This window comes from Prionailurus bengalensis, chromosome X (assembly GCF_016509475.1).
Source record: "Prionailurus bengalensis isolate Pbe53 chromosome X, Fcat_Pben_1.1_paternal_pri, whole genome shotgun sequence".
Lineage (NCBI taxonomy): Eukaryota > Metazoa > Chordata > Mammalia > Carnivora > Felidae > Prionailurus > Prionailurus bengalensis.
In genome coordinates, this window is record NC_057361.1 from 92310371 (window position 1) to 92325223 (window position 14853).

At 43.1% G+C, this 14853-nt stretch overlaps 1 protein-coding gene across 1 annotated transcript in view; it reads right to left on the reverse strand.

The window, feature by feature from the left end:
* Nucleotides 1-14853, reverse strand: part of TRPC5 (transient receptor potential cation channel subfamily C member 5) — a 268250-nt gene that overhangs the window by 27718 nt on the left and 225679 nt on the right. The window contains exon 8 of the mRNA XM_043569889.1: nt 6363-6558. Coding sequence (XP_043425824.1) covers nt 6363-6558 — 196 coding nt within the window. The remainder of the gene's footprint in view (nt 1-6362; nt 6559-14853) is intronic.

Consider the following 14853-nt stretch of genomic DNA (forward strand, 5'->3'; position numbering starts at 1 on the left):
AGCTGCAATGAGAAAAATCAATATCTAGATTGCCTGAGGGTCTCCCAAAGGAAAGATACAGTTATTAAAATTTGAAATGGCTCCGCTCCGACGTCAGGAAATTTCTACAGGTTGAATTGAGCAGCTCCTTCACCAGGAAAGAGGCTGTCCTATCCCTTAGACTTACTACAGTTTCTGTAGTTTGGACTGTTCTACGGGACTGAAAGCTGCCAGGGTTTATGGTTTGTTCTGTTTTCTTATGAAGCAGTCTTGAGAGCTAAGGGAGGGATACAGGTATGTTAGACGAAGTGTGTGTGATTCCTATCCCAATGAAATCTTTAGCCACTGGAAGTGGTAGGACAAGGAGACTGGTGGTTCGGAGTTGTGCTTCCTGGCCTTGAGGTCGATGGGATAGGGTAGCAGTTCTGTGCATGAGTGTTGGGGTCAGACTCCCTCAGTTCAAATCCAGGCTCTCACCGCTCTTTAGCATGTGATGGTATCAGTATCCTGGGGATGGTATAGTATTATAATACAGTGCATTATCCTCATTTTTCTTCTACCCTCCCTGGTTGTTCTTTCTCAGTCTCCTTGGGCAATCCGTCCTCTCTTTCCAACCTCTACACATTGGAGTGCCTCACTTTTGGACCTCTTCTCTTTTGTATCCACACTCACCTCACCTAGTCCCATGGCTTTAAATACTGTGCACATGCTAGTGACTCCCACATCTCTCCAGCCTGGACCTCTCTGCTAGACCCATAGACCACTGCCCGCCAGACATCTCCACTCAAATGTCCAACGGGCATTTCCAAGTCCACATATCTAAAACCGAATTCTGGATCTCTGCCTTGCTCTTATGCCTGCTCCTTTACTACTCTTCCCCATCTCAGTAAGGGAAAATGCCACCCTTCCAGGTACTCAAGCCCCAAATCTTGGTGTCATGCTGGACTCCTCCCTTTTGCTCATACCCCACCTCTGATCCATCAGAATTGGGTCTAGCTTTGAAATATACCTAGAATCTGACCGCTGCTCCTCATATCCATCATGACCACCCTATTCAAAACCACCGTCAGCTTTTCTTATGGTTAATGCAATGATCTCACAATTAGTCCCTCTGTCTTTGCTGCTGCCCCACTTCTGTCTTTTCTTAATCAGCATATTCTTTTTTTAAAAAAATTATTTAAGATAATTTTGAATGAGAGAGAGAGAGAGAGAGAGAGCAGAGGAGGGGCAGAGTAGAAGCCAAAGTCTTTACAAAGGTCTTTCGGGCGCTATGCGACCTGTTGTTTATCCTCATTACCTCTCTGACATCATCTCCTATTTCTCTCTGATGTGTGTCCTCCATTCCAGTCACAGAGGCCTTCCCAAGGCTGCAATCCGAGTGTCAGTGTGGCTGAGTCTAGAGACTCTGGAGAAGAATCTGCTTCCACATTCGTTTATGTTGTCGGAATTCATTTCCTTGTGGTTGCAGGACTGAGGTCCCCACCTCCTTGCAGGCAGTCAGCCGGGGGCTACACTCATTTCCTAGAGGCCACCTGCATTTCTTACCACGTGTCCTTCCATTGTCAAGCCAGCCACGGCACATGAAATCCTCCCTATGCTTCGAATCTCTGACATCTTCTTTTGCTACCAGCTGGTGAAAACTCTGCTTTTGAAGGACTTACATGATTAGATTAGGCCCATCTGGATAATCTCCCTGATTAGTAACCTTAATTACATCCATAAAAATTTCCCTTGCCACGTGGTGCAACATAATCACACATGTGCTATCTCATCATATTCGCTGTCTTGACGATTAGGGCGGGAAATCTTAGGGGAGCATCTTAGGATTGAGCCTGCCATGAGGATATTCATACTGTTTAAGAAACTGACCAATCAGAATGTATGCCAGCACTAGCACTGGAACAGAGGCATGGAAAATACTTGATGTTTCAGGCGTCACCTTTTACTTGCTGGATTGTGAGGTGAGCTGGGGGGGCATCCCAGAGGCAACAGCTGGAGTGGCAGCTTTTACCAACTGGTATGGGAATATTTCAATGTTTTAACAACTGGGTGCTGTATCAGTGCATAGGAGTCGGTTACCTGCCTGGTTAGTGGGTTACAAATCACGGCGTAGTGTGCAAACTGTCGTCGTCTTCTCTGTGCTTTGAAAGTCTGAGGTTGGTCCCGGGTGACTGCGGGTGGGCGGGAAGACCACCTGCCCCCCCCCACACTTGGCACTTCCGGGTGTGCAGTGGGCCCCCTCCAGCCTTGCTGACTGTCTTTGCAGCGCTGGCATTGTTTCTGATGAATGTTTCCATGGGCAAAGCTGTCTTTGGCAGTGGGAGAGTTCATCCATTATCTGCGCCTCCAGATGCTGCCTCCCCAAGGGAGACAATCGATTCTATGTATTTGGGCTCTCCCCAAGCCTTGGAGCAGATGTGGCTCAGTGAGGCAAGTCCTATTTACTTACTCTCAGCTTTGGAGTGAACACTTCTCAGTAGCCAGTGAAACCGAGGGTGCTTATTAACTTCCCGAATGAGGCCATACCACAACAGATCATTAGCAGCCTCATGTTTTGTGAGCACCAGTCTCTGGCAAAAGAGATGCCCCTTATGGGTGAGTTGGAGGTAGAAATGGGGCTTAGGGTGGATGAATTTTGTGGGACTGTCCTGTCCCTCCCACCTAATATTTTCATAAGGGTGAATTTCATTTAAATGGTATCAAGGGCAGCTTCGCATGGTGGAACTTGGAACGTACACGCACAAGGAACGGCAGTGACCAGGTGGGTGTGTTGAAAGAAGTGTCACAGAGAGAAATAAGCAACGTGAGGGAGATAAAAGGATAAAGCGAGGAGAGTAAATCACTGTGCATCATAAACAACCATAATGTGAAATATGGCCAGCCTCACATAATGATGATGCTGGCTGGGACCACAGAGCACAGACCTGGAGTGATCCTGGCTTCCCCGTATCTTGAAGCTGACTATTACTACAGTGTAGCCTCCTCTGGCATAGAAATATGAATTTCTAAAGAGCCATATATCTACTCCACCAGCAGCTCTGCATCCTACACAGAGCATCGAGAAAGAGCTCGACCCTTCAAGGGATTGCTGTTAGCTGACATCCCTGAGCCCTGTCCTAGAATGTACACTAAACATATTCCCAGTAAGGCATGTCAACAACTGAGTCTCTTCTTAGACCGAGTCAGCCTGTTGAAACTTTTGTAGTAGGAGAGACTTGTCTTCAGTGGCTTCCCTTCCTGTAACATTTCCTCCTGGTCTTTACCATTCAACCAGATCCAGATAGTTTTGGGAATCAGGTTACCCAACGTCAGGATCCCACTAGATCCAAATGATAAAGACACATTACCAGAGGATCCTGAAGTAGCAAGTAGGATTCAGAATGGTTGGCCTGACTCCATATGTGTGAGATGGTATAGACTCCATGCAGGTCACCTTCCAGCAAACCCTCACCCCTCTGCCCCCAGCCCTCTCCCAAGCTAAGATATTTTCTTCAGGTACAACAGTAGGTGGCATTAAAACGCAACTTGCTACCAGCAGGTGGTGACAAGAAAGCCAGAGTTGATTATTTCCACCCTTCCTAGCAAAATGTCACTGAGCTCAGTGGGAGATACCAAAGCCCTGCATTAAGTGACGAGAAAATGTCTTCGTTTTCCACTGCCATTAGGAGCAATCAGCTACAAGATAACCAGGGAGAAAATTACAAATGCCTCAGCATGAATATTGCCATCGTTGGCAGGGGTAAGGGGATGCTACGCATAGGAGCAGAAAGATACCCCCCTGAGATTTTATGCCTGTCCCCCTTATATAGACAGATTTGGAGTGAGTATAGATCGTTCCAGAGTTCTTGATCTGGCTGGGTTTGAATCATGGAGAGAGAAAAGTGTAAAATTGAAGTATATTTCATGTCAAAAGTAGCAGATGGGCAGAATTTCAGAGCTAAGGGACCTTGCAAGCTTAGCCTGTTCATCTAGACATGCAGGCTCACGGAATGTCAGAGCTGGCAGGAATATTAAAGACCACTGGATCAGACATACGGATGGCCAACAGGTGCATGAAAGGTCCTCTGCATCACTAATCATCAGGCAAATGTAAGTCAAAACCACAAGCAACCATCACATCACACCTGTTAGAATGGCTATTATTAAAAAGATAATAAGGTAACAAGTGTGGTGCAAATGTGCAGAAAAGGGAACCCTGGTGTATTGTGGTGCAGCCACAACGGGAAACAGCATGGGAGGGCTCTCGAAATAGTTAAAAATAGAAGTACCATATGCTCCAGCAATCCGACTTCTGGGTATATATCCAAAGAAGATGCAACCACTCTCTCAAAGAGAGATCTGTACTCCCGTGTTCACTGTGACATTGTTCACAATAGGCAAGACATGGAAACAACCTGTCTGTGCATTGACAGACAAATGGATAAAGAAAATATGGTGTATACATAATTATGAATATTATATATGTAAAATAATATTATTATTCAGCCATGAGAAAGAAGGAATGGATGAAACTGGAGGGAGTTATGCTAAGACAGTAAGTCAGACAGAAAAAGACCAATATTGTCTGATCTCAGTTATATGTGGAATCTAGAAGAAGTCAAACTCATAGAGACAGTAGAATTGTGGTTGCCAGGGGTTGAGGGTTGGGGGAAATGAGGAATGTTTTTCAAAGGGTACAAATTTATAAGTAGAAGTTGCATAAGTTCTGGGGATGTAATGCACAGCATGGTGGCTATAGTTAACAATATTATATACTTGAAAGTTGCTTGCTATCTTAAATGTTCTCACCAAAAGAAAAAGATAATTTCTGTGAGGTGATGGATGTGTTAACTAACCTTATGATGATAAACATTTTGCAATATGTATGTGTATCAAATCATCACGTTGTACACCTTAAACTTACACAATACTATATGCCAATTATATCTTAATAAAGGCCATCCACTTCAACCCTTTCACTTTTTGGATGATGAAAACTGACGCCCAAAAAGGGAAATAAGTTACACAAGGTCATACTTATAAACAACAGGACTAGGATTAGAGTCCCTGGTCTTCTAACTTTTAAAATATGTTTCCACCATACGCCCCCACCTAAGCACTTAAGATCTAAGCCATCCTTGTGGATACATGTATGTGCTGGTTTTTTAAACCACCCAGTGAAAGAAGTTCTTTCCAGTGAAAGAAATTCTAAAAACCCACCAAGGAGGTTGTGTCTCACTGTTATTTATGGTTAGGAAATTTTTCCAAATAGATAACTCAAAAACCTCCTGCTGCAACATAAACTCATTCCTCTTTGGTCTATCCCTAATCAAAATGGATCAGGATGGTCACTATTACCAGTAATATTTATGGAATATGGACAATATGTGTGTGTATATATGTGTGTAAAATGTGTGTATATACGTACATATATTTATATGTATACTTATATTTATATAACCGATAACTTAAGCTTCTTTTCTGTAGGCTAAAAGATTCCTCAGTAGCAGACCAAATCTGAGAAATAGCATGTATGAAGGAAGATAAGAGTCGGGCCTTTCCATTTGTCTTCTGTGCTACAGCAAAAACTTTCAGCAACAGATAGACCCATGGGCTTGATCTAACATCTTAATATGACCTAAATATCCAAATCCACTGATACCCAACTACACCTCAGATAGCCAGAACTCCTCTGATAATACCATATTTCTAAATATGATAGGCAGATTATAAGAACATAAGCTAAGTTTAGATATTTTCTATGACATCAAAAATCAGGTCAGGGCCTGGACTGATCCCATATCCTATACCTTCACCATTTCTAGATTACAGTAATATTGCTAATCCAAATGGTAACATGATGGTCAAAAAGGATTCAGTGATTGACTGTACCTAGGCCATGTCTCACGATGGAGAGCAATTACTCATGTATCCTTGATCGAAAATTAGTCACTCTCTGAGAATGTTGCCTTTGGCAATGAAATGTTCAGTTTTGTGAAGGACATGCTTGCAGTGAAGAGGGAGATGGGACCCTCCTGCCTAGAGAACCAATTAGCTCAATCAACCCTAAAAATTCGTGGGGCGACAAATGATAGCCAAAGTGTGCTCATAGCTCCCGAGCTCTCCTTTGTAAGGCAAGAAAATCGATTCAGAATTTTAAACACATTTTTTAACAGGCTACCAGAAAGTCTTATTAACTAGAACATCCTCTTCTAAATTACTGAGAGTCAATGGACTAAGAGTCCAAACTGAGTTGCTTTAGAAAGAAATACTTTAACAACTGAGAAGGCTAATGTAAAATACTTGATGCAGACAGACTGCTTCATTGAGCTTCCAATGGGCTCCATGCCAACGTGATCACTCCTTGAAATCAAGCAATCACCCTTGTAAAGCAAACTACTCACGGCAATAAGCTGGTAAGAGTTGTTCATCATGGCAATCAGCATGTTCAGCAGCACCACCAGGGAGATGACGTTGTATGTCCCAAACATGGTAGCTCCCACAAACTCTGTGAACTCATGTCTGGCTTTCACGTTGGTAACATAGAGATTTAGAAGGCCAAATACAGACCAGAAGAGCGACTGAAGGGTTTCAAACAGCCTAAAAGAGGTCAAAGAGCAGGTTAGTTAATTCTCTAGGAAGAGCAAGAAAAAGAGACAGAAAACGGGATCTGCTTAATAAGGGACTTGCCAGACTTACGTCCCATCAGGCAGACTGATGATCTCACTCCTTTTGGTCTCTTTCTCCACACAAACCAATCAGGTGTGTTTATTTGTTACCACTTCTGTGTCTTACGCTTTCCTCTTGCACCTAGAATACCATTTCTCTTTTCTCAGTCTACACAGAGCCTATACTTTCCTAAGACTTATTGCAAGGGCTACTTCCTTTGCCAAACTTCCTCTTTCATCTTGAGACCACATGACTTATCATCTTTCTAATTACACAAAGACGGTAGATGAGTAGTTGAGAATATAGTGCTTGGGTTAAATTGTTCTAGGTTAAAAATCTCAGCTCTGTCATTTGCTAGCTGAGTGGATGTGAACCAGTTACCATTTCTGATACTTCTTTTGTGGTTCCGACAGGGTCCCACATGGTGCTAAGCTCAGTGGAGGAGCTCAGAGACCCTTGAATTAAGGCCTCACGTAGATTGTTTTAATTTTTTTAATGTTTGTTTATTTTTTGGAGAGAGAGACAGAGTGTGAGCCAGGGAGGGCAGAGAACGAGGGTAGACACAGAATCCGAAGCAGGCTCCAAGCTCTGAGCTGTGAGCACAGAGCCCAACACGGGGCTCGAACCCACCAACCGTGAGAAATCATGACCTGAGCCGAAGTCGGATGCTTAACCGACGGAGCCACCCAGGTGCCCCTGTGTAGATTGTTTTAAATGGTATGTTACCTGGCAATTACTGAGAATTTACTATATATAAACATGTTAAGCACTTTTCCATAAATGATCATTATAATCCTTGTAAAATCTTTATTGTTCCTGCTGAGGAAACCGAGATTCAGAGGTCACTCAAGTGCTGAGCCAGAATTCAAATCCGATTCCACCTCACCTCCCCAAACCACTGCAGCATTATTTTAGATGGCTTCACAAATTATCGTTTCCTCTTGTAGTATCCACCTCCAAATATCTAACTCTGCAATGATATGTTTTTGGTGTCTAGGGTTTCTCTGGCCTCATATTCAGAAATCTGTGAATGTAGCAATAAAGGGCAGCCAGCTCTGGGTGGCACAAATCAGCCATTTCTGAAGCACATGGTTGAGGTGCAGAACATAAGAAATGCTACTTTAAGATTAGGTGTCCTGTTTCAATCGCTCAAAATATGTTGTTTTTAGAGTGCAGTGTATTTTGAAAGACTTAGGGATTCGTTCTTGGGTTCATCGGTGGGGGGGAATATGGGAAATGTTTTAAGGATTCTTTCTATCTGGGACTGATCTTCCCCCAGATCTTTGCAGGACTGTCTCATCATCATTGGAGTCTCAGCTCAAATGCCACTTCTTCAGAGGAGCTTTCATTGGTCACTCTACCAAAAGTAGCTCCACGAGTTTTTTTTTTTTTTCTATCATACTGTCTCGTTTTATTTTCTCTGTAGCATTTCAAACTCCCTAAAATTATATGAAATATATTTTTTTGTTAAAATGTTTACTTTCTGTCCATCCCCACTAGAATGTCAGCTCTGTGAGGGCAGAGACGTACAGCTACAATGTACCTGGCACAGGACAGGCACTCACTAATACTTGGTGGATAAATGAATGAACACTTATTAACTATTACTATCACTCTTATCAAGGGATTAGAGTCTAGGAGTCTCCAGGTCCACTGACAATTGCACGGTCAGTAGGCTGCACAATGGGGTTAGTCATTCTGATGAAGGCTGTGCTCTGTCTGCACTGGCCTGACTCTCACGGAGCCTCCTTCATGGAGCCCATGCCTGGGAAACATGCACATGGCTCTTTTCAACCTGTTAAATGGCTCTTCTCTTATCATCACAGGTCACTTCCATGATTCTTCCGGTAGCACGCTGCTTGTGAGCTAGCCTAGAAGGAAGAAATTTGCTTTTTGTTTGAAGAAACAAAGGGCCAGTTGGTGAAGCATTTGAGAATCAAAAGTAAGCCGAGAGCTTGGAGTTCAGGGGCCAGGGCACAAGAACCAGAATGTGGCAAGTCAGACTTCTCGCAGGATCTGAATTTCCAGGAGAGTCTAAAAGTCAGGGCCAGGCAATGCAGTTCATTATAGAGCCAGGCAGAGGGTCAAAGAAAGGAAAGATACGGGGCTCAGGAGTCTGGTTGTACCAAGAGGGCACAACCCGGACGTGGCAGGGTCCATTTGAAATCAGGGCAGGTGGGAGGCCAGCAATGGCCCAAGCAGGTAGCCAATAACAGAGGCTGAGGCAAGTGTATCATTGATATGTTGGCAGGGTCTTAGGTCATTGGTTGTTTCCCCAGAATAGATGGCATTATACTCCTGTACCGCCATTAACAATTAAAATTGCAATGGCTAACGTTTGAGTGTAGAGCTTACTACTAGCTGTTCCAATGACTGATATCAAGGTTCCCTAAAAGTGGAAGTTCAAGCATTTAAAATCTTCCCGCAACTATGGTGATATTCTAGTCAGGGAGAGTCTATATGTACAATTGTACAAGAGAGGAAAAAAAGACAAAAAGGTCATTCCTCAGTTTTGGTACTTTATATTGAGAATGCCTTCCACACGGGGCACAAAATGTCACATTATGGCCTGGCCACTAAGAGAAGCTGGCTTGTTGAAGGGCATGCCCAGGTAAAATGGATGACTGACGTATGGGGTAGATAAGAGCATTCTAGTGATACATTCGTAGAAAGCCCTGTGGCTTCTAGACACAATTGAATCCACAGGGAAAGAGCCACTACCTAGGGTGGTGGGCATTATTTGGTGCCCAGGCCCATAATAAAATCATCACAGGGATGGGAAGACTTGTTGACTAAACCCTAGAATCCTAATACCAAAGGAACGTCTTTTTGATTTTAAAGCATATGATCTTAAAGAAGATAATCCATTTAAATAAAAATTCTAAATAAAGCAAAGAGTAAACAGACATATGGGACTTGTTAGTTCAAAGAGGGGCACAAATTGAGGATACAAAGATTCAAGGAGAGTTGATATTAAATGTATGGAAGACAAATCCATCCCAGCTGGTTAAGGGGGAACTTGAGCATGTTGAGACCATCCACAAATAGATCACAAAGCTAAGAGGGGCACAGTAGAATAGATATGGGAACTGCAGTCTTCCGGGCACTTTCTGAAAGTCTCATTTTTGAGACGGGGAGTTCATCTTTCAAAAGGTAGAAGGACCACGGAGAGGGTTTACCCCTCTGGACTTAATTCATACCAGTGAAGGACTGGAGTTTCTTCTGCAGTTTCCTAGACTCGCAACTTCTTAGTCCATCATGGATTTAACACGCTTCTAACTCTGGATGGCATGTTCCTGCCATGCTCCCAACTTCTAGTCTCCACTTTCATCCTGTCTTCTTCTCTACCCAAGTCTTGTTTGTCCTGCCCTGACTCCTTCCCCACAAGGTTGGGTTAGATGCCCCTCTTTTGTTCTTCCATAGCACCTTAGCCTGATTCTACAAAGACATATATCACATTATAGACCCAGTAGAGGGGAGTGGTTAAGAGCAAACTTTAGACTCCTCCCCTTGTTAACTATTTGACTTTGTCAAAGTTAAATAACCTCTTTTTTTTTTTAATTTTTAATGTTTATTTCTGAGACAGAGAGAGACAGAGTGCGGGGGTGGGGGGGAGGGCAGAGAGAGAGGGAGACTCAGGAACCCTCGAAATCATGACCTGAGCCAAAGTCGGGCACTCAAACAACTGAGCCACCCAGGTACCCCTTAAATCACTTCTTTAAACTTCGAGTTTCCTCACCTCTAGAATAGTTTATTGGTAGGATAAATACTAATTGCTAACATTTACTGTGCTCTCATTACGTGCCAGGCAATGTGCTAAGTGCTTTGTGGGTCTTGTATTGTTTGATTCTCAAAATAACCCTGAGAAGTAGGCACTATTCTTTTATCTTTTTCAGATGGGAAACTAAGGCACAGAGTGGTCACACTGGTAGGAAATGGCAAAGGTAGGATTTTGACCAGGCTCTTCTGACTCTGGAGCCCACATGCGTAACCACCATTCTCTATTACATAAGATGCTGCATGTAATGCACCCTGCACAAGTGTTTGGCAGAAGCATTAAAAATGGCAGCTATTCGAATTATTTGCTCATGTTCTCCATTAGACTATGAGCTTCTTAAGGATAGAGGTGCCTTCTTAGTATCCTCATTGGCTGGCGCGTAGCAGTTGCTGAAAACACGTTGTTGAATAAATCTGATAGAGATGACAGGAGAAGCGCACAACTAAGGAAAGTACAGACAATTGGTATCATCCTGTGATAAGAGTAGCAGGAAGGCTATGAACTTAAAATAGGGGGGAAAAGAGGAGACAGTCAATAACAACCTTTAAAATCTGGCCAGAACATAAAGAAGAGCCTTTGATGGGGGCTGAGTTCATATCCATGCAAATAAGATGGGATAAGAAGGGCTGAATGGTAGGTAGAGAAATCATCACTGATTAAGTAGGAATAGCCACAAATAAATGGAGTGGGTCTACAAGGAGGTCCCAAGTGACCTTCCGGGTCGTGGCTCTGTCTTATCGCTTTGCTTGTATTCATGATTATTGCAACTCGATGCAACAAATTTTATGTAACTTTACAAAACCAGTCTTCTACTGTGCCCCTGGATACAAGCACAGACTACAGCTTGTATGCCTGGATTGAAATCCTGACTCTGCCACTTACCGTCTATATGACTGCAGGCAGCCTGTCTAACTGCTTTGCACCCTCATTTCTCTGTCTGTAGAACAGGCAATAATGATAGTGCCTACCTCATAGCATGGTTGTGAGAATTAAATGAATTAATCCATGTAAAGCTCATTTTGTACTAGTGCGTCGACCTAGCGCTCAGGATATATTACATATTTTTATGACTATTGTTAACCTTTACACTTCGTTCTTGTCTTTATAGATTGTCATTCATTTCCATACGTGGTTGTACATGGATGTAGTCATAGTGTGTAAAATTTTTGTGTTTTTAAAAACTACACATTTGGGGTACGGCACTTTTGGTGTATATCCAGAGTCTTTGCGTGTGTCGTTTTAATAGCTGCCCATATTCCACCCAGTGAATATCAAGCCTGTCTGACATTTTAATCCATGCTTTGGATAAGAAGAGATGGCAAGTTTCTAAGATCCTCAGATGACACAAGACTGGGAAGGATAGCTAATAGATGGGATGACAGGATCAAGATTCAGAAAGGTTTCAACAGCGTGGAGCAATGGGCTGGAACTAACAAGATGAAATTTGATAGGGATCAATATAGAGCTTTGCTCTTAGGCCAAGTGCCCAAATTCAGGATGAGGGATGTAGGAGAAATGCCAAGGATTTTCTTTCTGACAGCAAGCTAAAAATGGATCAGCAGAGTGACACTGTGCTAAGTGCTTTGCATGTATTGTAATACTTGATTCTCAGATACTTCAGTATGGCCAGATACTTCAGCCATATGAGGGGGGAAGTGCCAAAGTCAACCTTCTAGAATCGAGGATAGGGTAGGCATGTTGAACATCGTTATGTCTTAGGCCTCTGTGGTAGGTGCAAGGCTTACTAAAGGGGGGTCTGGTGGGTGAAAGAGACAACAAATGACTCACACACAACAGGTTATATTGTCACGGAAATGTGCTTAGATTGCCATGGGGAACAAACACAGAAGGAGCCTGTAACTGAGAGTGGGGTTGGAATGGGTAAGAAGAGACATAAAAGACCAGGTAATTTTTCAGCAGAGGCTTGAAAGATGGGTAAGAGTTTTCCAGGCTGGCCAGGTAGGGATGGGCATTCCAGGCAGGTGGAATGGTGTGGGATGTGCAAAGACCCATAGGGCCAAGACGTCCTCCTATAGTTGGGGAGAACAGGATGTTGACTCTGGGGAAGACGAGTGAGAGGCTGGAGAGTTGGGGTCCAGAGTACCAAGGCCCTGCGAGATGTGGTAAAGAGGTGGGTTTTACACTTGAGAAGATTCCACTACGGGGCAGGCACGAAGCTGGGTGGTGACAAGATGAGACTGGTATTTAGAAAAAAAACTTCTGTGAGACAGGTGTGAAATTGTTTGGAGGAAAAAGAAGACTGGAGGCAAGGAGACCAGTGCTGTGTGTGTATCTCTGTGTATATATTTATATATATATATAAAGGATGAATTCAAGAGATACTTAGGAAGTACAACAGATAGGGCTGAGTGAGAGCCTGGATGTGTCGTGTGAAGAAGATGTTAAGTCATAGATGATTCCTAGGGTTCGGACTGGTGTCATTTAATAAGATGAGGGATTGAAGGGGAAGTAGGTTTGGGGTGAGGATATGGAGATAATGGAATTCAGTTTGGGACATTTTGTGTTTTGCGAGGCCCGTAACACAGCCATGTGTGTGCAGAAGGCATCTGGAATTGAGGGCTGGAACCTCAGAAGGAGACATAGGACCTGCGAGTTAGCTCCTGCCACTTCTACCCTTTTTCTCTCACAAGTCCCATGCCCTCAGAATGATGATGCCTTCCCAATCACTACTCTCAACAGTAAATGAAGGCCAGGGGTTCCCATGATGGAATACAAGGCTTTAACTGCCAATAGTCTTGTCATGTATTTATCAGCAAGAACAATGAGGTCCTCTTGAACCGTGTTCCCTGGGGAAAATATCTGTTCTTTTTCTTTTTAAGCCAAAGAATAGCAAAGGCATCTCTGGAGAATCAGAAGGAAAAGGATGACAGTAAGCTTATGGCATAATTTATGTCAGGTATATAAATGAGTTCGCTTTCTCTTTCTCTAAAAGTTGAGTTTTTCCCTATGCTGACCAAGTAGTATGTATTTTAACAGGTATTATAAATGCCCGAGTTGAGGTATTTAAAAGAAAACAACGCTGAGTCAGACCTCTATGGAGGAAACAAATTGATACCTAGAGGAAAAGTTGAGGTAACATTACTGCTGATTTTGCCCTAGTATGACAATGCTTCTTCATACCCAATGCCCCAAGGTATAATTTTTGTGTATACCAGGTACCCATTCTTGTCAATTGTCCCTGCTGGGCAAGCGATGGGAACAAAATGTCATTTGGCAACCGGGGTGTTAATAATGACTACAAACTTGCAAGAAGGCATTTCGTAAACTTCTTCAGCAGAGTTCACATTGAAAGGGTAATTGGCAGGGGACCTGGCCTCCTGGAAGGCACCTTGCATTCAGATGTTCAATCCTGTTAAACCCTTTGATGTGAACACATGCAGTCTCCTGGTGCTCAAGCTACTACAGAATTGCTCTTTATATTGAAAACAGGTTGATGCGAGTTCTGCCTCTAGAGTAATGCAGGAGAGGAAGCAGGTCCTAGTCAAGAGGCACTAGCAAGGTGACCAGTTGTCATTATACACTCCTGGTTGGCTTAACCAAAACAGCAAAATCTTCTTGTCAACCCATTTTGGCCTCTTTTCCCTTTCACATGAGTCTGATTTCCCTATCCGAGATTTTTCCCCTTCTGAGGAGAGAGGCAGGAGGTGTAGCCTAATGGAGGGGGATTGGTGGGTGCTGCAAAAGGGGCATTGGAGTGAGCCAACATTTTTCAAACTCTGTTCATTGGTACATCGTCCTGGCCAATGCATTTGGGGAAATCTTTCCCTACATCGTGTATCCAAAATGAAATGTCTCTGAGAAGACCTGCAGTGAAGAAACCTTTGAAAGTTTGTCCTAGCATTTCCAAGCTCATTGGATCATATATCCTTTTCTATTATGTCTGGTCTGTTAACATCCTTGTGAACTATGGTGTTTTGTAACTGATTTTAGGAAATGCTGCTAGAAACAAATAATAGGGGTAATCTACATAGCATTGGTTTTTCCCCTCTCTACTGGTGCAAACTTGGGTGCAAAGAAACTCTTTTTTTCCCCCCTGGCTTTTGTTATTGAGCACATTTCTAGAATGTCTGAGTTCACTGAACTGCCTTAGTTTATAGGGTTAAAGAGAAAAATGTATCATACTTTAATGACTAAAAACCTCTCGTGACCTTGGAGTCATCACTGTGAACACCAGTGGTAATGAGGGGCACTTTCCAGAACTGGGGTTGGGGTGGACAAGTTAGAGGACACTGAGTCTTGGGTAAGCCCAAGACCTCTCCTGGAACCTAACAAATTTCCTGTCACGTGCCTATTTTCTTCTTGTCTGTTTCTCCTAACAATGATCTGTCAGAAAAATAAAAGCTATTCTGGAGGCTTGAAGGTCCTAAAGAAATAGATGTTGAGTTTATAAAGAAAAGGTATAGGAATTCCATGCGTCTGGAGGCAGT